Genomic DNA, 26,750 nt, shown 5'->3' on the forward strand with positions numbered 1-26,750 from the left:
CTTTTCTGTGCCTGCTTTGGAGGAGACGGCTCACAAATCCCCTTTCCACCACTGCACTGCTATTTGGGAGTGAATTTCCATGAAGGATCTTGTTGCATATTCAACAGCTGGCTGCAAACTGCCTTATTCCACTGCTGGTATGATTTTTCACTGGTTGTTCTATTTGCAAGTGAAATGAAGTGCATCGAGGCCTCGGTTCCCAGATCTTTATTCATCCACCACTGGGATTCACACAGGCTTCCTGTTTAACTCTCTCATGACAGAAAACTAAAGCTGGATGAAAGGAGTTGACAAAAAAGCCCAGAGCTTTTTTTTGGTTTCTGGATCCCAGAACATGTGACAAATTTTCACATCTCCATTCAAAAAGACAGAGACTCTGGAAGGTAAGGTAGGAGCTGATCTGTAGGGAATCAATTCATCTTGGGTGCTTTCTGAGGGTGTTGAGCAGAGATGATACAGAATGACTGTTTGGGCTTGCAGACACTGAAGATAAAAACCCAGTGCTACAAGCAGCTTCTTAGCACTGATGCAGCTGGGACTATGTTCAGAAGTTAGAATGAGATCGCAAAGTAAACCTACATTTATATATTTGTCTAGTAGACCTCATTAAAAAAACCAAAAAACAAAACCAAACACCTCCACAAGGATTATCTTCTTCAACTGGGAACACACAGAGTTTCTAGAAAACTACAGACTCCCTAGCTGCTGCACAGAGCCATTCTCCTCACACAAGGACAACCACACAATTCCAGCTCTGCGTCTGAAACCCATGCATGGGACCAAAACCAGTCCATGGAACCCAGCACTTCATTTGTTCCACTATGTGTGCAACCAAGAACGTATTCTTCAAAAAGTACTATATCCCTTCAAAAAGGCAATCATGTTAAGAGCATGCTGGTTTGTTACACAAATAAGGTGAAAAGTTAGTAAACAATTGTGAATATTAACACATCAATCGAATTGGTTAGATGTGGCTTTTCCTCTTCTCTCCTATGAAAAGAAAGTGTTGTATTATTCTAGAACTTGTTTAAAGGCTTACATCTCTTTCTAAGCCACATAAGTTATGCTGATAGATTCTGTAGTAATCCTGGTTTGTTTGGGTTTCATTAGATTTCTTTTTTAAAGCATGGCATACTACATTTTTTTTTGAAAGTTGTGTGCAGAAAAGCAATGTGTGGTACCCCACCAAGACAGGCTTGGCCACCAGCATTTCAGGTAGCCACAAAGCTACTCAGTGTTCATTAAACCATCATCTAACCATACAACTAAAGAGAAAACAAATTTAAAAAAAAAAAAAGTGGGGATTCACGTGGGTTTGAACCATCAGGGAACATCACGATCTCTAACATATTTATTCTCCTGGAAAAAAGGGAGGTTTGGGAAAGGATAAAGCAAGGACCAAGATAGTAATTTTAGAGTGATGAATTACCAGCAATCAACAGCAAATGAATAAAAATCTGCTGGCAGACATGACAAAATTTAATTACTAGTGATGGTCAAGCCATAAGCAGAACAACAATATATTGGAAAATTATGACAAACAATTATACATTTATCCCAATTAGTACAGACATTGCACATCTATCCACTCAAGGCATTTTATAATGGTCTTTCAATCGATACTCCTGAAACAAATATTTTACTTCCCCTGAAACACTGCATAGGGATATTTTTGCTCAGTTGAGTAACTATAAAGCCATTCACATATTGTAACCAGCTGTCATTCTCAACTACACAGTATCAAGGATGACTAAATTCTAACAGCAATGCTCAAATTTACCAAGTTCTCCCCTCATACTCTGAGTGCTATTTTGGCTTGGAATGATATCTGCCACTTCCATGTTTTGATTTATCTTCTTATTGTTATCTTTTTTCAAACAAAAATGGTTGAAAATACACAGTCTCTTTTCGAGATAGCTTCTCCCAATGCCAAAATTGAAGAAGATGCTCCAAAGAAGTTGACTTTTTCAACATTCACTTCCCTGTGTATACAACCAAATGTCTGTCTTCTGCTCTTCAGAGCAATCTCTGAACCTTGGAGAAAACAAATTGCTTTCAGTCAATGTGACTCTCAAGGTTCTGGATGAGGTGAGAAAAATAACTAGTGGTTTTATATACCAACAAGCACAGACTGCTCAAATACAGAAGTGGGCATTAACTGTTCTCATTAAATATATTAATGAGATTAAAATTAAATTAATGTCACAGTTTGTCTGCAACACAAAGGCAAATGGTGAGCACACTGTATAGTCTTTCACAAGTGTGGAGTCTGACTGAATTTCCCTGCCTTGCTCCCTGTGAATAACAAGAAAACAAGTGGAAAGACAGCACTAAAGACCTGAGCTGGTGGCCTTTGCCAGTCATTTTCAGAAGAGATCTTGAGGGGAGCAACAGAAGGTGGAAAAGGCTAGATCCTACCTGGAACACCCAGCTCGGAGGATAATGTTCATCACTTGCACTATATTGCTATTCACATGAACTCACACACTGCAACGCACAGCCCTCACACACAGCCCTCAAGAGCCTGTGACAATATAGCTTCTATAACTCAGCAAGGAAAATAAGTTTTATGCTGGTACACCTATGGCTGCACCAGCTATGTAAGCACAGCACAGGCCAAAGATGAGTGGACTTGGCATTTGATGCTTTGAAAATCCCACTGTCTGTCTTTCGGGAAGCTGGAGCTGTTGACGAAAGGCAGTGTAATCATTGGCACTGGGCTGTAAAAAGGTAACAGCATAAAAACTTAACATTCCCCAGAAGAAATGAAGGTGTTAAAATAGCAGCTGGGTAAATACCAGATAATGAAAGAAAGCAGAATGAGTTCCCCAGGTTCAAGTAAGGCAGACAAGCATTTTGCAGAAACTGATCTTATTAAAGAGACATTATCACTTTAAAAATTCATCTAAACCCGAAACAGTTATAGCAATCAGTGAAGATAAAAGTTACCTATTAAAAATAACAATTATTTCCACAGAAGTGTCAACCCTTTTACTTCCATTTTTACATTTTTCTGTAGTGAAGTGCCAGGTCCATATAGGTATTCTTACTTTTGTTTATAATAGATTGACTTTGACACAGTCTCTCCCAGAACATCCAGTTATTCACTCTCAGTATGAAATCTTCTTCATTAGGCTTAGCATGTGTTTTCTGCTTCATAATAAATTAATACATAATATCAAGATTAAAGAAATTAAATATAAATTTATTATAAGAAATCTCAACCCACTTGTTTCACAGAAGCATTTTCACCTCAATCACTGCAGGACATTTTTTGTACATCTTACCTAAAATGTTTTTTACCACGTGGGATCCTTTTTATTAAAAAAGCACCAACCTTTAAAATGTAATCTTTTAAATAAAAGCTTGACAGAGTGAGGAATATGTATTGCATGCTAATCCAGAATCCAGATATCCCAAGCCAGAAATACAGCAAGCTGAGCAGAAAGGTGGGTTGTTGATAATGCTGAGGAGCCTGTGTGTAACTAAGCCTCCTGAAAATCCTGAACCCTGGGCACATGGGCTGTTAGCTGCAAGCTAATATTACTGAAGTGCATGCTGAAAAAAATCCTAACAAAGCTACTGTTAATTAGTCTAGCATGGAGAATAATTTCTTCAATAAAATTTACCATTGCCAGTAAGTTGTGCCAGGTTTTTTACTGGGTGGATTAAAGCACTGGTGCCCAAGGACAGTTACTTTTGTTCTATGTTTTGGCTCCTTGTCCAATGGCTTCACACTGAGGGAAGACAACTGTGCAAGGAGATGGGAGTACACACAGAATTGTCAAGGGCAACAAAAGAAGCAATGAACTTCCAGGGGAACACAACTGATTTGGAAATCTTTCAAATACTCAAGAATTTGGCCTTATACTACTTCTTTTATTGATGACTGTGAAGCCAAATGGGATGAATTTGAATGGCTTGTCCAGCACACACATTCTTTGGGAGACTTCAGCTGTGAAATAAGGATGGTAATACCTATGGCAAAGACACAAAACTGCACAATCAACAGCTGGGCCTCCTCTGTCCTCTGAATGACTCAAAGCTGAACATAAGTCAACTCTTTACTGAAGTGGGCTATGTCCTAGTTAGTACTTCTTTCATAAGGCACAAGAGATATTAAGATCTGGACGTTACTTTGAATATGTATTGCATGATATGCGAGTGACTCCTAACAGGGAATGACTTTCCCTGCCAGAATAGTTACAATCACTGAACCGCTTCAAATTTGTGATGAGGTGTGAGAGAGCTACAAATCAGCTTTCTATTGCTAGACATAGAGATTATTTATTAAGGATAATAAATTGATACTGCAATCAATATTCAGATGCTGCAGTTTATTATTGTAACCTATTAGAGCTATTGGCCTCCATGTCATATCTGTGATGCGTTACTGTCATTTCCCTCTTATCTTGTAACAGTGAAGAGTCTGGGCTTGCAAAGAAATCGTCAAAGAGACTGACATTCAAGAAGGTACTTCAGCTTTCAAGTGCTCCTTGCAGCCATGAACACAGTCCAGGTTTTCCTGTTGCTTCCCTGCCTAGGGCCAAACCTCTTTCTGAAACACCTGAGGCTCCTCCTATACAGCTCTGACCCACCCTAAGGCAGGACAGACCCTACTCTTTACCCACCCCTGCCTTGGGGATCAAATACCAAACACGCTGAAACAGCAACTCTGAACTCCCACAACCCTGACAGACTCCTCTTTCTGTGACAGCAAATACTTCCACGAAAAGACTGAAGAATGCAATCAAATAATAATTAGGATTGTCAGTCTAATTACTGCATATATTTTCTGATGCTAACAGTGGTAGGAAACACTAATTGTTGTTTACTGTGGGATGACTATTTAAACTTGTCAGAGAAGTGGGGAAAAAAGCCGCCAACTGCAGACACACATACATTTTAACATTTTAATTTTTAAAATAATATGGCACCCTATTAATAAAAAGACACAGAAGATCTGCACATGAAAAAATACAAAATATATGACCACAGTACCCTCAGAGCATAGCATTAAAATACAGTTAAAACCCCCTCAAAACAGGCTTGAATAATATAAAATATTAACAAATACATGTGCTTATTTGAATTAGCTTTTTCCTGTCCCTCTTTTTAGGATTCATATTTATAGGATTCTTTGAGTCAACTAGAAAGTTTAAAAATTAACTCTTTTTGAAATGTGAAATTATATTCTCATCAATTTAGAGAAATTCAGGAATAAGAACTTCAAAAACACCTAAAACTGTGAAAATTGGCAGCACTGCAATCAAAAGAGCTTCGGAAGGCATTACATGCCCATTTACATTTTTTGCTTTTCTACTGAGCAAATGTGGTGCCACTGCTTCACCAAGAAAAAGACTGCAACAGGTTGTAAATATTTAACAGCTTCAAACTGTAGCCACACTCACAGTTCAACCAAAGTAAGTTTAGAAACAACAGCAAAAAGCTGAAGTTACTCCAGGATGTAAGGCTAAGTACACAAATATATGCTGAAGATCTGGACTACCAGCTGCCACTGTAAAAACACAGACTGCAGAAGGAACATGCAAAGCCTATTAGAAACACAATGTTAAACAGTAAATTAACTAGAATAACACTAAATCAGAGGACAAGTGGTTCATCCACTTCATCTCTTCATGTCATCTGCTATACTGCAGCTTACCACAAAAATATAAATACAAGAATAGTAACCCAGTACCTACTATATATAATAAATAACCTTTCTATATAAATTATGAAAATACAGCTACAGTAAAATCAGTGCGAAAATGACCAAAATGTACTGAAGGAACACAGAGTCCTGCCTGCCAGAATGTGCATCATAGAACACCCATATTTCACCTAGTGCAACAAAACACTGACAAGAATTAAAAAATGCAAGACGCACATCACTAACTGTGCCATTCTAAAATTACATCTATTTCCAATATCAGACAAATCGTATTAAAACAACACAAATGTTATTTGAACCGTAAACTTCATTCTTTCTCATCATTTTACTGAATTTTAAATAACTTCCTCCTACCTAATTGATACTTTAAATGGAAGTTGCTCTTATGAGTCCATGTTTGCACGAGCAGTCTTTTTAGAATTAAGAAAGTTCTTTTTCTTTTTCCTTGGAAAATTATGCAAAGCAAGTAATGGATCACTTGGCTCACGGAACAAAAGTATCTTCTCCCCTGTGTCTAACAGCTCTATAGCTTCAGCAGTTGCAGAGTTCAGAGAAACAGGTGGATCAGGCTGTTCCACAGGAGGATGTGCAGGTGAACATCCAAGATGAATGAATGCTGCATTTTCCAAGATAGCAAGTTGCTTCTTCTTTATTAAGCTACATTAATGAAAAAAATTGAGTTTAAAAATGAAAACTGGAGCAAAACATGCATAACTTCCTATATCATATCTTGACATAGAAGTGGTGACTTTGGAAGCTAAAGAAATCATATTTCAATTGAGAGAATTGTAATTTTCATTCTAATCCCCAATAATTCATGTATCATTTTATGAGATACAAAATGGCAAAAGTAAAGGTAACCTTATGATAAATTAACATAGGGAAGATGAGCAATGTATATGAAAAATGTGAGAATTTTGTGGATATGTACAGAAAAATCTTTTTAGGTATTTACTATATTGCTTACTATGTGTAAATATGTTGTAGGAAACACAAGCACCAAATAGAACAGTATTAGAAAATACATACTTATGAATTAACTTTCTGATTTCTAACAGTTGTAAGAAGAATTTCTGGACATTAAATAAACTATAAAAAAACAAACAAAGAAAATCCCCAGATGTTTGTTCTGGTTTTCTCCTTACCTGTCTTTTCTCTTGTTTAGAGAAGGGATCTTTTCTAAACTGTTTATCAGATCTTGCCTTACTTTGTTCTCCAGTGTTTGCCATAACTCTTGGTTCCTCCTGAGGGGGCAGGAAAGAAAAAAAATTCCCAGCAGCAAATCCCCAAATACACACATTTTTCTCCCCTCTCTGACTTTAGCTACCAAACCCATGACAGCAATACCACAAATACAGTCATTAAGAGTGTATAAGCAGTTCTGCTGCCCTGCCACAAATCATTTAAATCAGCTAAGATCACAGCTCAGGGCATGGTCCCAAGGACCCTTATCTGTTCCTTGACAACCCACATCTGCCAACTAGAGGGCTCAGTGCCACACCATCTGCTTTTGTCTCCTTCCCAAGTCATGGCAGGGAGTTGGGAGAGCAAGTCCAGGAGCATCCCTTGGTGTTACTGCACAGATTTCAGCTCGAGTTGATGGGGCTAAAGTGGAGTGATAAAGGCCCTGAGAGTCTACCAGTCTCTGTGAGAAAAGGGAAACACAGTGGCCATTTGGAACTACAGTAATTGACTACAAAGGGACAGACATCTGCAAGGTTGCAGCTTCCATTACTAGGAAGGAGTATCTCCTTTACATCTTTAAGAACTACAGACACCTAAAACATGGTGTGTTGTGAACATTATAAATAAAAAAAGTGGAAGGAAAGTATTTTAACAAACTCCAGGCAACAGAAAGAAGATGATCAGAACAGGATTTATTAATTATGAATAACTGTTTAATTAATGTACTTAAATTTTTTTTTAACTTTTTATCAATCAATTTATTGTAGTTAAAATATTTCACCAAATAAGGTAGCAGTTTCAAAGTATTTTTACCCCAGAAAAGTATTTCAAAACTAAACTTATGCACCTGTGATTTCTTTCTATAGCTGTCAATCTCATTGTCCAGCAAATACATATACAGGTAAAGCAACAATCTTGTCTTGCAGTGGTCTACCAGAAAACATCACACCTACCTTTTCTTACAGCTGCCAGACTCGTCTGCATTACTGTCACTTTCAACAACACCATCTGAATATTTACTGATGGAATCGAGGACAGAAAGAACTTCACTTTGTGAGCTGGAGGGCAGCAACAAGTTCAAGACCCTGTGCAACATCCCCATTGGCACCCTCGTCAGTTTAGCTAAATACCCTGCCAGATGGAGCTCCTAAAGAATTAAATGAGTAGAAGACAGATAAATTTAACATTGAAAATAAATTTTAGCCACTTTTAATTACTGTTATTAAATAAATAGTCATTATGGAAACAAAAAAATATTACTGAAGGTCATTTTAGTAGTGACAATTTTGGTGTAAAGTGGTCACACTTCCATGTTCACTGTTTCTACCTACACTGGCCCATGTATAATGGCTGTCCATTTCATCTGGGATTCAGACAATGTAAATGCTGAACAACCAGTTGATCTTCACATATTTTCTTAGGGCATGTACTTGATGCCCTTTGATCTGGAAAGTCACAAGGCAACTATATTCTAACATGTAAGGCTTAGCTCATTTATGTATTCTACTACTATAAGGAAATCCTTTCATGATAGCAAGGAAGCAATATGGCATTTCTTGGTCTGTAAAATTAAAGAGAGAAAAACAGCCTCAAAAAACTTTACATGTCATGGTTAACCACTTCACTGTTCAGCTTCTCTTAACACCAGATTCTGTGATAAGCTCAGAGAACAGCTTGTAACATTTGTTAAGAGGTGAAGGAAAACACCTACTTTTGTTTTGGTGGTATTTTTTTATTTCCAAATGTCCCATCCATTTTGGCCCAAAGGTCAGTAGTAAAGCATATTCATATAATGTTCAGACTGAGTTCAAATTTAGTTGTTCCACAGACACTCAGCCAGCCCCATTTCCTGCCCCACTTGAAACACCAACATTCCATTGCTATTTTCTGCACTGTTGTCATAAATACTGTGTCCCCAGGGCTGTTTCTGCAGATCCCTCATGCGTATCAAATATGAAAGTCTACAAAATATTGAGAACTACATGGAAAGAAAAGAGTAAGGCAAATGAAAGCAAGGTAAATGTTTCAAAGAATGCCAGAAAAAAGCTGTTGTTGTCTATTCAAACCATACATGTAACTCAGGTAGCTGAAGCTAGGCAAGACATTCCAAACACTCAAGATGATTCACAACAGCTGAGTTATCAGCACTCTGCAGACCCTCCTCTAAGTGTTGATGGAGGAGATAACTACAAAGCCCATGTCACATAAAACCCCACAAGGTCACACCATCTAGGAAGACTGCCAGGTTCTCTGTCCACAGTGGTTTCAAAAAGTCGCAGCAAACATTTGAGCCCTGCCTCTTTTTCTACATGACAACTTTCAGAGGAGTGAATGCACCTAGGAGATCCCTGGATTAACTGAATCTTCTTCTTTGAAAGAAACAAAGCAAGGCAGTATTAAATCAAATTTAGACAGCTGCAGAGAAAGGATAAAAGAAATCAATCAACCTCCTTTTCCCATAATTGTTCTTCAAGCAGAGAACTCCTCTCCAAAAGGTAGGAAAACTAGTCACGGCCTCTTCAGTGCTGTTACAGATATTCCATGGAAACCACTGAGATCACACAGAATTAGCAAGACAAAATCCTAAGACTGATGAGAAGATTGGTAAATTGATGCAGTGCTTAAAATATTTTTAGCTTGAGGAGTCACCAGACTTGAACACCAAAAAGATGTTTGCTCAGGTTGCTTAGTGGAAGAAATTATTTGATTCTCCTCTGGAGAGGAATGCAAATAGGAGCTTAAATCTTAATACAGACACTTAAGTCTAACTTCTATAGTACTGTGTTGCAGTTCTGGTCTTTAAAAACTGTTCTTCTAGAAACCTACAAAATACAACATTAAGTGAGAATAAATGTGACATCTCTTGAGACCTATTCTGCTCTTTTTGGCTAATGTTTTCAGGACCTTTAAACCAGTTATTTTTATATGGATGTACATAATGACTTTAGTACTGCTTCCTTCTGTAGCAGTTTCCTCTTTAAAATGTTTTTTCTCTGACCCTTACCTTTCTGCCAAGTATGACTTAGACTGAGAGGCAACCCTTAATACTTTTCTAGCACAGCAGAACTGACAAGTAAACAATTCTGTAGGATGCCACAAAGCTGTCAACAATCCCAAAAGTGGCACAGGTGCCCATCAGCCAGCTGCACCTGACAGACGTACAGCAAAGGGAGCGCTGGTGTGTGAACATGCGCCAGCACTGAGCACCGTTTGCAGGTGCTCACAGCTACCCAGAGCAGCTTGCAGAAGTTGAAAGAAGTGAACATGTAAGTAAACACAGGAATGGTCAGATCAAAAGTCTCCAGCATGGCATGAGTTTGATTCTTCAAGTATGTTATTGGTAAAATACCACAAAGGTCAGGAATTCATTTTTCTATAATAACAAATGGATACAAGTGCTACTTGTGCCACCAACAGTCTCATCTGTATTCCCAGAATCTTGACAAAATAAAACCAGGAATGAATGGTAGCTTATAAACAGCAGAACTGTTTTTAAGTATTTGCACTGAGCAATGTGTATTTAAACAACTGATGCAAGAATCAATGAACTCAAGCCATGCTGTGTTTCAAGCTTCCTGTGCTGTTTCCAAATGCCAGCCTGCCTGCATCGTCTGTTGTATCTAAAATGCAATTAGTGTATCTGGGGCTACAGCCATGAGTTTATTCAAAAGTAACAACTCAGCCAGAGGCTTATAATCCTGAACTCACTATCACTCAAGCAAATCTCTTACTGACCTGTATCTGCCTTGATAAGGATGTAAGCTGAAACATAAAATACAGGAAAGTGAAACTTACCTGGTTTTTTTCAATGTCATCTACATGTCTGAAAACTAGTCTAAAGGGGAAAATCCTCTTTAAAGAAAAGAGTAAGTGTAAGACAGCTATAGTTTCCTAACATTTGTCAATGTAATGTGTTATAAGTACATCCAAAAGTAGGACTGTGTAACATTGTGAGCCTTAATAAATTAGTAAGTTAATATTCTACTAAGGACATACTTCTTAACAGTTGAATTAAGAGTAGTCAGGTTTGGAATTATAGTTAGGAGTATACTATTATACTTGCTGAAAACAGAAATTTTGTTTTATATATCTGCAGGGTAAATAGGTATAGGTTTTATGGCATTTCAATAAAATATGTTGCAGGGTATCTCTGGGCTACACTTTTTATGAAATAACACAAACACAAAAACCCCAATGGTATATTTGATGCATATTTACACAAATAAATTATTTCTTCAGGGAATCTTATCAATGAAACAAGTACCCCAAGAATATAGCGAGCAGCGTACCCCATTTTTCAAGTGCAGTGAGATGACAGCGATGCTTTTAAATCTCTGTCTTCAACATGTCAAGATTTACAATTATTAAAGGTCACTGTTCACCTACTACGGTGCAAAGAGGACAGGGTACTGTGAAAATGAAGATGTACTCTGTTTGCACGCATATATGATCTCCAAAACAATGATTTTAACCTCTCAACTTGCAAAATACATGCCATGCTGTTGAGAAGCCCTTTCCCAATGTATCTGCATCAGAGAAACTTAACAAGCATCATGGGAAGACAAACTGCTATAATCCAAGGGGAAATGGTCAGTGACCTGCTACACCACTCAGGCACACAGAAGTCTATGGGGCTGGACGGGATCCACCCACGGGCATTAAGCAAACTGGCCAAGTGTTCACTGGGGCATTTTCTATCATTTACCAGCAATCCTGGCTAACTGGAGGGGTGCCTGTTGACTGGAGGTTATCAAGTGGGACCCCCATCAGCCCAGAAGGGCTGGAAGGAGGATCTGGGGAGCTAGATGCCTGTCAGCCTGACCTCAGTGCTTGGTAAGGTTATGGAACAGGTCCTCTGGAGTGACTCAGCAGAAACAAACTAAGACACAGGAAAAGCTGAGAGACCCTTAGACTAAAGTGGTCCTTCCTTGACATGGTGGTCTCTGAAGCTCCCAATTCATGATACAGGGGGACTGTGACCACTCTTGTCCCTGGGAAGTGAGATACTTGGACACAGAAAGCTGCCCCACCAGGTCTTTTTTGATGCTAGCTACATATCACACCCAAGGCCTGCAGATAAAAACTAGGGTCAGTCAAGCAATTCATTGTTAAGGCCTTTGTAGGACTGACAAGCAGTCAACACACAGCAAATTACCAGAAGACAAGACACTTGTTTTGAAAACAATGATACTAGAAAATTTAAGTAGCAGTCCTGCTATCATTTAATTTTGAAACATAGTCAATGCAAATCATTCTTAACACTCATCAAAATCTAAACAAAACCCTTGTTTCATTACATGAAAATCAAATTGCAAATCTGTCTGTTTACCAGAAAATCAGGCACTTTAGTTCTCCACAGAATGAAATGCAACAGGACTGAAAGGATTTGTAAAAGAACAAACAGAAATATAATTCAGTAAAATTCAAAAGGCTGAAAGTAGGTCAGAATTAACTGAAGTGACTGACAGTATAGGCTGAAAACTGGTAGCAACTACTAGCAGAGAGTAACTCTGAATACATCTGTAATGGTTCCCTAAAAAGAAAAGCTGATATCCAGACACAGCTGTAATTTAAACTTGGAAGTTTTGTTCAATTTCATGCTTACCTGACTATAAATTGCCAAAAATGCATCCATTTCTATATTTTCCAGGAGATCTTCAAGCACCATGCAATTCCACTGCTCATCTCTCAAGCTGAAGTGAAAGACAGAATTAACATTGAAATCTTCCCAGGTGCAATGACTGTATTATAGGAAACAAAATCTCAAGGTCACCCATTCAGGAAGCCTATCTGTCTGTCAGCAAAGCTGTTGAGAGCAGCCTAACTTCTAAAATATGCCAAATTCTCTTCCCTTCTTCCCTGAACCCCCAAGCAAACATGAGAGCAGAATCTTAGACTATGCTTTTGCACACAATTCAAATCTGGAATCATTCCAAAGCAATGTGATTCAACCTGTCCCCATCCTCTTCTTTAAATTTCATCACCACACTTTAAGGCAAGTTGTGGATCTTTTTGTAGCTGAAATATGATATTAAACAGTTAACTTCCTCACTGCTGGTGATTTTTTTTTCTAGACCAAAACATGATGACATCATGCACAAAACCTGTAATGTACAAAAGTACAAAACTTGTTTCTTCCAGTAAATTTTCAGGTAAAGACTAGCTGCAGTTTCTTTGAAGGCTTCCCTGATAGATTACCAGCTTGTGGATACTCCTGCAGAGATTTATCTGATCTTCTACTGACTCTTCAGTTCTGCAACAGGAAAATTGTTCATCTAAACTGAGTAGGGCTCCAGCCTTTTCAGAATTAAAACAGGCGCTTTTAATACTGTGCAATACACATGGAAATGTCATTTCTACCTCCTGTAACCCTAATGAAAGTAATACAAAAGGCTGCAATAATTTTGCAAATTATCACCCATTTTTGCTAGTCAGTCTTTATGACAAGACAGGTATTTCTATATACCTCCCAAGAGGCATTTTATTTGTCACTGATTTCTTTACTTAAAAACTGTCCAGGGAAAACTGAAATTGAAGAAGAGTTTATACATCTCATCAAAAATAATTGTGTGCCAGGGAATTCAGTCTACAGTACAACAATGTAGATGAAAATTCAATTTAAATTGTCTCAGCTACTTCCTCTGACCCCAGCAGATCAAGTATCTCTGAAGTCCCTACCTATCTTCTTGAGAGACAAAGAGGATTAAAACTCTTTTCCTCCTTACTGCTTAGCAGTATCATTAGTTTTCCATTATCCCTGTCAAAAAAATGGTGACTGCCATGCAACACAGCACGATTTATATGCTACTAAGTTATTATTATTTCATGTTTCTTATTTCAAAATTCCCAAGACTCCTCAGTTATGCTCTGGGCTACAGCACAAGGCGACAGTGTTCAAACACAGATGCACAGTCCCTCCCCAACAGAGCAGAACATTCCGCCTGCTGTTTCTCCAGGATATCTTATGGTCCTTAAGAACTGCAGTAACACAGTAAAACCTGAGACCAAAGAACTTACCTTTGCTGGTACAGGTTTATAAATTGTCTACATTTATTCATGGCCTGTCTTAACAGAACTGTCACATGTCTTTCTGCATTTGTGTCCACAGCTTCATTCGAGAGTCCCAAACCATCCAGAATCCATCTCTGCCTACTCATTAGATGCTGCTGTGCTGACTCCTTATGCAACATCTCATACTCCAGCTTCCTGTCAAGTTCTTCAATCTCCTAGAAGTTGAAAATGCATGATGATAAAAAGTTCTAATTTAACTTGAAAGAACAAATTTCATTTGGAGTGAAGAAAAAAGATGATGGTATCAGGTTTTTCTGATCTTACTTTATTAATTTCTTATTCTACCCAGTCACTTGCAGTCATTACACTTTTCAATTTATTGCACAGCTTCAGTAAACACGTCTGGTACATCATGAATATCAGAACAACGAGGAAAGCTACGACTCAATTTTCATTGTGTTAAAACTCAACGCTCTCTGAAACCTTCCACAGTAGAGGACATCAAGCAAGTACACTGCCAGCATGGCTAAGATCAAAACTAAGGAACACCACCATTCAAATTCATTTGTAAGCTGCACAAACCCACTGAAATAGCTTAAGAAACTCAGACTAACTAGTTTTAGTTAGTCCAAACTAACAGCTAATATCAAATGGATTTAAGTTAAAAGGCAGTAGTAATTCACAACTAGTCTGATAAGTTAGGGTTAAAATACAATGCTCATTGTTATTGTGTATTAAACCAAAATCAAAAGGTTAAAACCCAAAACCCCCTGCTAAAGATCTCTCTTTGGTCAAAAAGTCAAACTAGCCAGAAGGAAGGCTTCATATTCCCATTTCCAATGACACTGCTGTCTCACCTCAACCTTTACATTGCTTACTATCTCAAAGCCCCACTTGCTAACCAGTACCTTAAAGGAAATGCTTAATTTCAATTTACTCCTCTGCCTCATCAGCTGTATTTAACTCAGTGTTAGCTATTCTAGGTCTCACTTCTGCCCCTTCTTCAATCCTTTTTCTTCACCTATTCAAGGACAGAGAAGGTAAAAGTCACTTCTCTGAAAAGCCCCTTTGCACTTACTGCATAAAAGGCAAAAATACTCTGTCTACAAACAACTTTTACTATTTCCTACAGATCTAATACAAATTTAAGCAAAACTGGAGGCATATAAGCATTCTAGCTGTCACTCTATGAGAAACTCTGCAGAGATGACCACATTAAAATTTAACAAGGAATTTTCACAGCAATAGCTGTCAAATGATGCCCTCTAGCAAAGAGGTTTTTCTCAAAAACCCATTTTGTTTGTTCTACTCCAATGCTCTCCCCAAGCCTCACTTGGATGGTTTCAAATAGCAGATGTAGAAAAAAAACATCCTTGTGAATATGGAGCACTGAAGTATTAAAAAAGGATTAGAAAATTGGCACATATCAAGTATGTAATAAATATGGTGAAGGGAAGAGGTTTTTTCCAGATTTCCTACTATTTTAACTGCATGAGTGTGCTTGCAGGGAGATCGGTAGAAGGCTGTATAGATAATCTCTAAAAACTTGACAACTGAAGCATATTGTGTGGTTATGGATTTTGCATATGGACAGCATTATAACATGAGCACTTCTGTAAGACAGTCACAACAATTTACTATTCAAGTCATGACTCCCAACCACTTCTCAACTTTCTTTCAATCAATAAAATATTAAGTAGCCACCAAAATACTACTCTGACTGCATGCAACTATAACAAAAATAAAAAATAATAATACACAATCATCCTTGTCTCTAAGACTTTCCTTTTTTTTATGTCTTACTGAATGCATTAAAGTGCACACACACACAGAAATTAAAGTCTGGGTCACCAGAATCTGCAAACCAGCAGTTAAGTCAAAGATGCTCTAACAGTTGCTGTTTCCTAACAGGATTTTTTTCTTTTAACAATTACATTACTTACAGGATTATGTGCTTCTAAAATCTGAATACATTCCAATTTTGACAGGGTTTTTGATGTGTTCAGTTGTTCAAAGAGCAAAGCTTGCACATTTATGATAGCAGTATGCAGCTCCAGCATTTTGGATTTTTTAACAGTTTTTTGAAAGGCTACAGAAGCAATAAACTCTCCAAGTTTGTTTTCCAGATTGCGCAGGTGACACTCTTTTTCAAGCTGCAACTCGTACTTAATCTAAAAAAAAATATGAGAACACGAAAGATAGAAAGATTAACAGAAACTCTCACATGCACACTTATGATTTTGGCAGTCTGTAATTAACAAGGAGGATTATAACAGCAAAGAAATCAATGCTGTTATCTTATAATGCAATACACTGTTTTAAGAAGTGCTTTTAACCTTCAATTCCAAGTTTATACTGTAATAAAAAAAAATTACAGTACAGTCAAATACTGTATAGAGATCAGGCTTTCTTTTAGGGTAATCAAAACTTTAATACTAAATGCTAACCCAAAACAGAGGGTCTATATAATTTTTATTATAATAAAATTAAAAGCTAGAAATACAAATAAATCCATGGTTAACTATGGTTAAATGGAAAGATAAAATACACCCTTCTGTTTAGAAAAAACATGAAACTTATAAAAAGACTGTATTTAGTTTCAAGTTGGCAAGTGTCAGTTAATGCTGACTGATGACATTCAACCTACTATTCTTTGAGCAAATAACCAAAAATCCTCTTATATAAAAGAAACTGTAAATCAAAAGTCTATTGGCAATGGATTTCAAATAAGATTAAAACTGGATTGGATCAATATCAAACAGCATAAAATCAAAATGATTTAACTCAGAAACTGTGTTGCTGCCACACATTTGATGGAACATCCACAGAAACTATTCAAGGGTGAAAGACAAGTGCAGCATGTGCAGGCACACAATCTAGTGCAGTGTGACTGATGAGCTCTCCACACTGTACCACTGACAGCCAAGGACACTGCACTGTGACTATTCTTCTGTGGGACAATGTGTATAGCAGCCAGCTGCAATTACCTTCTTTAGATGCTCCCATCTGAGCTTGTCACTCTAAGCTCCCTTCACACTCAAAGAAAAGGAAAAGGTACCTCTCAGTAGGTTTCATATCCTAAAAAATGGGTTTCCACTGACATGTAAAGTGGATGTCTAGGTTAGACACAGATGGCTACATTGCATATCTAACATTTAGGTACCTGAATCTTCAAAAGAAAGTAATCAATTACCAGTGTGTTTTTATTCTCTCTCCCTGTACTATTCATATGGGCCTAAAGGATTGTTAAGAGAGAAGACACAGACAGAGAAAGCACATGAAGCCCTGAGAGCTCTGACTCCACTACTTGGTGTTGCTATCACCCGCTGCCCCACATGCCCAATGCTGGGTATCGGAGCCCAGGTTTGTCCTCACTCCATCTCTAAATTCTTTCTTCATCCTGACAAATCTCATAGGTTTCACAGCACACCAAAAAATCCCAAACCAACCACAACCATTTTCAGAAATGATCATTTTCAGAAATTTCCAGTACTAGGTATTTTAACAGCAATGCTCAAATAACTACTGCCTGTGACAGAATGGAAGAATCACAGTCACCAAAGGAGGAATGTCAAAACCTCTTAAAGTTTTGGTCAAGTTTACTACCACCATGGCCTCTGAGAGCAGATACTCACATTTGCATTCTATGGAAAAGCATTTATCCCATCAAGTTTGGCCTCTCTCTCAAACAACAGGCAGAGATGAGCTTGGCTATTTAACTCGGATATGTACATGCCTAGTACCTTAACACAGTAGGCATTCTGTGGTACCCCTCTGTACATGCAACCTCCCCCATTTTACCAGTCTGAAAATAATAAAGACCAATAGTGATTGCCCTGTTGGTGTGAACTAAACACCAGAAAGGTCAACTGTAGTCCTTAGACACTGTATGACTTCCCATTGGCACAAAACCTGATTTTGGCCATCAGAATATCTTCGCACAAATTGAAATTATATGTACTAAAGACACGAAAAACCTTATCAGTTTCCTATTCATGTTAATCACAATTATACATGATTGACTCTACTTATGATTAGTTTTAAAGAAGAATTTAAGGATACTTCCACCTAGTTTTTAGGTACCTAAGATGATAAATACGCAATATGATGAACAGAAATTTTCTCTGGAAATATTATTGATAAGAGTGCTAAGAGTGGCTGGCTGTGTATCATACAAATTCTATTATCCAGTAGAGAGGGGTAAATGTAAAATGTGATTTGGAACCAAATACGCCTGCGATATGCTCTTGCTCATGTGATACTCTCCAAAGGCTCCACCGAATCATCTGGAATGTCTTTGAACGCAAGAGGTAGATTACCTTCAGGAAATCTTTCCTACTAATTTGAATTAAGCCAGTAACAAGTCAAGAATAAGAAATCATCCTACAGACACAAACTGGAGGCAGATTTATTTTCTTGATACTTGTAAAAAATCTCCATCTTAAAAGACAGATACTGTCTCTCAACATTACTGTTAATCTAACAAATCAATCTGGAATAATGCAGGTGAGTGACACCAAAATAAGCAAGCATATGGGTTACAAATAAGCATATGGCATATTTGGGTTACAAGGAGAATTAACTCAGACATTGCACTGGCATTATGGTGACCAAAATGATAAAAACTAAGCTCTTATTTTGGAACACAGGAGGCAGATATTTATAGTGAAGCAAGAGATAGTCAAAATCGGGAATTTACAGAACAAGAGCTGAGCTGTCTTGCAGTATTTGCTCAAAAGAAAGAAGATGACATTTACCCTAGGATAGATCCAGAAATACCTATTACTTGTTTCTATGTTTCAGTTTTTTGTAGGAAAAAAGTCAACAATAATAATAGTTTAATATATGTATCTTCTATGTTCTTTGCAAGAAATCTATTAAAGTGAATTTGAAGCTTTTCAATTTCTACGAAGTGCTTTATGCTGAAAAGCAAGTAGCTTTAGCATCTTCCACTAAAGCTCACAGCCCAGCAGTTCACAGGTATTTGAAATGAAAGACAAAAAATCCCACAGAACATCCTACAAGTCACAACTTTGATACAGATTGCACAAGACAAAAAATCCCACCCTAACTCAGTTTTCTTGGTGAGGCACATATTTAAAACATAAAAAATAACAATCTTTCTTCAAAAGCCTGGGCACAGGACTCATCTGTCAAGTAAGACTCAAGTTTTTTCCTCTGAAAGGCACACTGAATTAAATGTTATATGACTGACCACTGCGACACAAGACAGTGTTACTAAAACATTTAGCAATTTTCAGAGATATACTGTCCCACTGTCCAATTTTAAGGTCTCCCTTGTGAAATTCCCACTGACTTGCCCTCACTCCTCTTTTCAGTGGTGGAAGTTGCTGCACTACTAGGCGATTCTTAAAGAGAGGATGGCATGGAAGTGAGTCCTTAACAGTTAAACAGACATGTTACCAAATACCAGAAAAAACAGATTCTAAAGAAAGGCAAGGAGTTTATATCCAACGCAACCAGCAATACTTTGCTGCCAACAGCTGCTGTCTAGCAAGGTGTTAAGGGAGATTCACTGCTACAGGATCACTGTACAGGGTAATACATGTCAGAAATGGACCAGGCTGGACAACTAACTCCACAAGTCATCTTTCAAAACTTGGGCTACACTGAGTTTTGAGTTTACTTAAAAGCTGGAAAATGATGGATGATAACAGCCAAAGTTTTGTCTGCCAGAGACTAAATAATTTATGATTTTCATTACAATAGTACCTATCCAAGGAATGTGAAAAAAATAATCAAGCAGACTTACCTGACTAGGAGTAAACAGGTCCATTTTCAAAAGGACTAATGCTGCAGAGCATATGGGATGCTCCCTATTCAGTGCATGACAGCAGCTTCTTAACTAACAGAAATTATTGCAACACTACTAGAAAGAATGAGTTATGACAACATGCACACACTGAAGAATCATCCTTTTCTTCCAGCTTTTATTTACAGGTCTAAGACACTGCCTGCCAGAATACACATCTTCAACAATATCTCAAGAAAGGAGAAAATAAATACTATTACTAGCTTTATATGCCACAAAATTATTAAGTAATACTTGAAGTCTGCCCTTGTGGTTTAGAACCAGGATGTGTTATAAAACTTTAAAAATATAGATTTAAAAAATTACATAGGAATGTTTGACAGGTGTTTGCACACAACTGAATGCACAGTTTGCTTCTTCACAGGAGGCTCAGTTCCAGACACAAGAGCTTTAAATTAATTATACATATATGAAATCTGGGGATGGATGAACGAATAATGAATAGATGAATGAGTAAATGAGTTATCACCTTTATTGTAAGTTTGAACCTATTAAAATGAATAATGAAGGAGGATGGAAATGCAGTTTGAGAACTCAAGTTCACTTATAAGGAGGCCCAAGAAAGTGTATCTTAATTGTGGCTGAATTCAAAGGCAAAAGAGATGCCACTGATGACAGAAACACACAGAAATAGCATGGGATCTATACAACATGCTCAGTATATTCCATGAATCCTAACACTTATGGATAAAAATAGATAGTATTTGCATATTACTAGGTATGAAAGCCTTACATTAAACATGCCCAAAATACAAGGGACAGAACATCTCTCCTGAAGAAAGGCTGAGAGAGTTGGGGTTGTTCAGCCTGGAGAAGAAAAGGGTCAGAGGACACTTTACTGCAGCCTTTCAATATTTAAGGGGGAAAGATGGGAATAAACCACTTAGCAGGTCCTGCTGCAATTGTTTTAAACTATAAGAGGGTAGATTTAAGACTAAATATAAGGAAGCAATATTTTACAACTGTTAGAAACATTTAACCTTTTTTAAAACATATTTATTATGATGTATTTTAAATTAATATCAAATATTTTAAAATAGGAAGAAATATTTCACAGTATTTTACAATGGGGGTGGTGAAACACCTTCAACATTATACAGTAAATTAACTCCCCTTAAACAAACAAAATGCTGCATTACTCAACTGGTATTACTATCTACCCCTAGCCACATGAGTTTCTTTCTGACTCTTTCCAGCTCTGAAACCAGCCATACAATTAGAACAACAACAGGTATGCCAGATGGTGCATATAAAACTGGAACAATGAGGCTTAGAGAAGCTAACTTTCCAATGTTAAAACAAGATTCTAATAGAAATGTAAGGCAGTATTACACCAAACAAGTATTCAGTACTTTTTAACTCTAGAGCTTAGCCCATAATCTCATCTACTTTCAAGTACCAGTACCAAACCCCGTAAATTTTGAGGATCAAGGCATCAGGTATTGAAGTCAAAATTTAAATGCCTCCATTAGAGGATTAGCGCATTCCTGGGCCATAGTTACTGAACTAGTGAAGAGTGCTAGAACATCCTTGCCTTCTTGTTGCAGTCCTGCCCAAGCACCTGCTCTCACTTTCAAAGACTGGGTGCTAGACTAGATGTACATTTGCTTTTATCATCTGCAACCAATACAAAAAATGCGTTGCTCTCACATAAAAGTGAAATTATTTCTGAATTAACATGTTGACCCAGTATTTTTCATTTTTCAGGATACAGGTATCAAAAGCATAAGAAAGAGGTATAAAAATAGTTTTTTGTCCAAATTGGTACTAAAAGTGATATTGTAATAGCTTTTGAAACTATTTTTTCATCTACCAATTTTAATTACCAATGACACCTGCTTGTTCTGTGTAGTTCTTACAGCTGTGCACCACCTCTGTCTAACAAACTTATCATTGCAATGTCCCTCTGACATACAAAACTTTTATTACCCATATTGTACACATGTGAAAGATCACTTGGAACATCTGCTGGCAGAGAAGTAAAAAGCCTTCAAAATCCTGTATTAAGATCAGCCCCACTCATTTCTCGAGAATTAATTTTAGACTGGGGCTGTGTGTCTTTAAAACCCACCAGAATCAAGACTTCCTTTCAGTTAGCTCTGTACAAATAAACTCAGACCCTCCCCAAAAAGTTTTTGGATCTAAGAATCCATTTTTGGGTTTTCAGCAGCATTAGCAGATGTCCAAGAACTAAATGCTGCTCAGCTAAAGCATGCATTGAAGTACCTTCCATGTTTTGAAAGTCTTTCTAGAAAACCACAGGATCTAGGGGAGTCTTGCAATCTTGCACACACCAAGCCCCAGAACCATTGGAAGAAAAAGGGGTGAGACATTAAATCAGTTCTGTAACTAATATGCAAAAATTAAAACAAAGCAAAAACTATTCAGCTTGAAATACATCTTGATAAAATCAGGCAAGAGTAGGGAGATGCATCATGACACTATACCTCACACCTTTTTTTATCTGGTTCTTATTCACACTGATAGAAGACTGTCATTCTTTAATTACTGGAGATCTAGGTTTTGACCTCAGTCCAGAAAAGTTTGTACTTACCCTATTTAAATTTTCACCTTTCACTGAGTCTTCATAAATTAAAATTTTTTCCTGTAAAGATTTCTTCAGAATATCTAACTTATTTCTATTCCTGGATCCTGTTTTTCCCATTTTAGAATGCTGCTGTAACAAGATGAGCAAAAATGCTTTATTTGTAAGAGGTATATGAGGATGCTAGTGTTAGGATTATTACTTGCTATTATTGGCACATCCATCAAATAATGAAACACTTGGCAAATATGACTTTCACTGAGAAAGTATTTCTGAAATGAAGGTGCTGCCTATTCACTCAGAAGATTCCTTTCGGACATTCAAAGTTAGAATTTTTTTAAAAATTTATTTCAAGTAGAATTATATATTCATCCTTTTCATGAAAACTGGTAGCATATACATTTGATTTTAAACAAGCTTTAGTAGTGATAATAAGAGAAGATTTTAACTGATAAGTTGTCTCCTCGGCACAGCTGAAAATGAACAAAGAATATTAATTTAAGATCTACATTGTTTTCAACACACAGTCTATGAATCACAAATGAACCATGATAATATTAAGAGTCACCGTTCCATGTAATCAAATTATTCTTGACCTTTCCATTTCTTTACAAGAATACCAACTAAGTATATGTACTCTTGGGGAAATGATAACATCTGTTCAACTGTAAGGTTTTGCAAAGTCATTTCCCTCCTTTAGTATTTTAGAAACTATTAAGGCTTTGAACTAGGCTAACTCCTAGCACAATTAACCCAAGGTAGTTTACATGTTGAGAAAGTATAACTGAACCAAAACAAAGCAAGGGCAAGTTCTCCTTTAAAGAAAGTATCAGATACAATTAATACAGGGAATGCTTTTTGCCCCGCTACCTTATAAGAACTGAAAACCATTTATGATTCCATAGCTTTTGCACTTTACTGAAGGAATTAAACACCTCTCACAGGGTTCTTTAATTAGTGCTAGATTTGATAGGCAGATAGACTCCTCGTTGGAAATACTCTTCTAACTTTGAGTATGCCTCATCTTCTACGTATTTAGACGTGGGGAAAAAACCCCCAACTGTCGGCATACACTTCAATCTTTTGAAAACAAGAAACAGAAATCATGCCCAATTTCTTGCCAAGAAAGGCCATCTAGTTCAGGAGCTTTACTTTCCTAAACAGACAAAACAATGTAGAAGATTCTTTTCCAGAAACTCCCAAAACTTTCACTAAAGCAGCAGAAATACGCAGGTATATGTGAAAAAAAACCTATTTATCCAACTGCTGCCCAACTATCTTTAAGTCCACTGGTCCATGCAGGCAGGAAAAGTGCTGCCACACCTATGGAGAAGCTATGGACCCAGATCTGCAGCCAATGCCAGCAGCCACAGGTACACCCAGGAAGCCCTTCCACATCCCCACACTGATCCCACGCTGTTCCCACCTGTTTGCAGGTCATTGCTAAATTCTGCTCAACCTTCAGCACCTCGGTGTCCTTCTGCTCCACCTCAAAAGCCTGAAGCAGGGTTCTTGCTCTTATCTTGGGCCAAGCCAAGCTGCTGTCCACCTGAGAGAAGCAGCAGTGCAACTCTTGCCTCATTCTAAGCAACTCCTCTTCTGAGAGCGAGAGGGGTAAACTTAGAAGCTGCCTGTTAAAAAAAACCAAGAGCCATTTGCTGTTCAATGATTTAGGCAATAATGCATAAAATATAAGAGACATGAACACAAATACTTTACTTTAGCAGAGATTATCCTTTTTTGGTCTATTTCATGTATCAGTTAGTGATTTCACACACAGCAATGAACTCCTCAGCATGTATAAAATACCCTTGAGGATACCTTAAATTCTGCATACAGAGCTTCCTGGACTGTAAAACTTCATTTTCAAAGGAAAACAGCATTTGAATATTTCAAAAATAAATTAATATTTTTCGCACATTTCCTATGCATAGAGTCCTTCCACCTCTTCAGACAATACAATCCCTGAACTTCAGCTGAAATCAAGATAAAAGCTTCCCATAAAGCCTCCCCGTGCTGTTTCTCAGCCCTCAGCAGTCACAGCTACTGAGAAGGAAAAAATAAAATAAAAGTCTCTATTATGAACACATATGTCATCCCTTCCATCAACAAGTCACAAGGGTTCCAGCTGTTGTTTGTAAAAAGGCTCTTTGCAGTCTGAACAGCACAATATGTTTTAAGACTAATTTGAATTACTCAAAGTTTCCATTTTATAGAAGTATAAAGAAGTAAGATTCTAAACACAGATCTCTAATGAACTGATCAAAGGTCAAGCTGAAGTTGACTTGAAAATAAAGCATGCTCAGTTCTGATTAACCTTAGGCTACATTTATCTTCTTGCTTTATCTTATTTCCTTAAGAATATTTCATAAAAAATAGCATACTTTAATTTGTTTGGAAATTTCCTTTATTCCACAAAAAATTGTTTCCATTTAAAACACAAACAGCATGTTTTTTAAAGAGTAGTTTTCATTGAAAAATATATTGTACTCCATGTTTCATTAGTACTGATACTTTTATTCAATATATAACAGGCCTATACTACCTCATCAAATCATTGAGTTTAGAAATCCTTTTTTCTTTCCAGTGATTCAGCAAAGAACAGTTAGATCCTTAATTAATACATTTTTAATGCATGAGGTTTTTCCCTTCAAAGAATTACTTATTTTAAGACAAGGCTACTCCAAATGATCATTTATAGTATACTTAACCATTTGTTATCTTGTCTTAGACTCATGAAAGAAAATCCATTGTAGAAATCCATGTATATAGATATATAGACAGAGATACAAAATAAAATACAGCAAATAGAGTTTTGCCATGTCTATATTTAAAAAGGACTTTAGGCATTAACAATCTTCATAAACATTTTGGACTAACCCATGGTCTCTTTGATAAGCAACAAAAATGAAAAGCTAACATTCAAAATAATTCTTTGTGAAAACTAGATAGCAGATGAGAACATAAACATGGGAGCTGGCATCTGTCATCAAAATACCATAACTGACAGACAGTGGACTGAAAGAAGACAGTGACAAATTTTAAGGGGCTTTTGAAGGACACTTGTTGCTGCATTTTTTTGTATATATTTTCCCGAAATTTACTGAAAAAAAACTCAAACAGCTTACTGTTGCTTCAAATAAAGATAGCATCTAACAAATATGACAGGCACACTCCAGGTTGGAACACAATTATTATGGGATTCTAAGTTAGAACCAGGAAAGTCCTGCTGGGTCATACAATCTACTTCCATACTCCTGCAGGTCTGCTCTCGGCAATGTAAACAAGAGATAGTAAGACAAGCTAGAAGATACATATAAACGAAAGGAACATAGGAAAGTATCTAAAATGTTGAATAAAATACAAAGCCCTTGAAATGAGAACCAAAACAATAGGAAAAAATGTAATTCTTTTTTTAACAAAGCCAATGTAATGGATAAAGTTTATATTCCTTTTACATGGTTTTACAATATGCGGCAGGAAAACTTACAAAGATTCTGCCTGGATAGAACTGCCCATACAAATCTATTTTGCTTTAAAGAAGAGGTATGAAGGAGAAACTTTTACCAGTGTCTTTTTTTTTCCCCCTCCCTGTTCAATCTCTTATGCCTGGTACATTTTCTTCAGAGCCACACAGCTTATTATAGGTTTGCCTGTTCCAGTTGCTTCCCCTAAAGCTGCAATTTTATTTTTTCATGTTCCCATGTCTCTAACAATGTCTCTTATTAAATAGACATTGTATAGGAAATGTAGTAGTGCAAATATTCAGGCAATCTAACAACCAGACATAAATGTACTTGAAAGCTAAGAACAAATGCTAAGGAACATTCCCTGATCTCTCAGGGACCTTGCTGCCCACTCTGAGAGGCACAACCACTCCTGGCCACAGCCATGGGCTCTCCCTGTGCAAAGTCTCCCAACTGAGGCAAGGCCACCACCTGCTTTCCCACCTCCCCAGGGTCACACTGCAGCAGGCAGCAATGGCCAAAACACTTCCAGCAGCCAGAACTCCTCTCTGCAGCACTGCCTGTGCCATGGTGCCTGTCTGGCTCAGGGCTTGGTGCCAGGGGCACTCTGTCAGCAGGCCAGAGCAGCTGAGTCTGATGCATGGAGACATGAGCTGGACAGGCAGGATACGGCACTGTGTAATTAGGGACTATGTAGAAATACTGGGACAAAGCTTAAAACAAACCTGGTGAGTAAGGTTTGACTTGTGGCTAGAAGGAATATTTTGAACTTGGACTTGGGGCCAATTAGGTCTGACGTACTAACTGGCATTTCCAAACTGTGGGACCTCGAAAGACAGACAATGAATAACAATGAAAGATGTGTAAGGGATACCTCCCATGGAATGAATGGAAATATAAAGCCTTCATTCCACGTTTTTAGCTTCAAGACTGTGTTTCCTGGGATTTCCACTGCAGTGCTCACCCACTGGTGCCACATGGGTTGAGCGCTTGGAAAAAAAATACCAATTTCTAAGTGCCCAGCAGAGAACTGAT

At 37.4% G+C, this 26,750-nt stretch overlaps 1 protein-coding gene across 9 annotated transcripts in view; it reads right to left on the minus strand.

The window, feature by feature from the left end:
* Positions 1–3,184: 3,184 nt before the first annotated feature.
* The window catches only part of EVC2 (EvC ciliary complex subunit 2), a 71,845-nt gene continuing 48,279 nt past the window's right edge, over positions 3,185–26,750 (minus strand). For 8 of the 9 annotated variants that reach the window (XM_017727636.1, XM_017727635.1, XM_017727638.1 and 5 more), the window contains 8 exons: positions 23,675–23,879; positions 22,258–22,380; positions 15,814–16,041; positions 13,877–14,085; positions 12,465–12,552; positions 7,813–8,006; positions 6,820–6,918; positions 3,185–6,331 (listed from right to left, as the gene is read on the minus strand). In XM_017727636.1, the coding sequence (XP_017583125.1) occupies positions 6,058–6,331; positions 6,820–6,918; positions 7,813–8,006; positions 12,465–12,552; positions 13,877–14,085; positions 15,814–16,041; positions 22,258–22,380; positions 23,675–23,879 (1,420 nt within the window). In that variant the 3' untranslated portion in view covers positions 3,185–6,057. The remainder of the gene's footprint in view (positions 6,332–6,819; positions 6,919–7,812; positions 8,007–12,464; positions 12,553–13,876; positions 14,086–15,813; positions 16,042–22,257; positions 22,381–23,674; positions 23,880–26,750) is intronic. The other variant, XM_017727634.1, reaches the window with a different exon arrangement.

The sequence above is a fragment of the Corvus brachyrhynchos genome, unplaced genomic scaffold, assembly GCF_000691975.1.
Source record: "Corvus brachyrhynchos isolate BGI_N302 unplaced genomic scaffold, ASM69197v1 scaffold80, whole genome shotgun sequence".
In the NCBI taxonomy this organism is placed as follows: Eukaryota; Metazoa; Chordata; class Aves; order Passeriformes; family Corvidae; genus Corvus; species Corvus brachyrhynchos.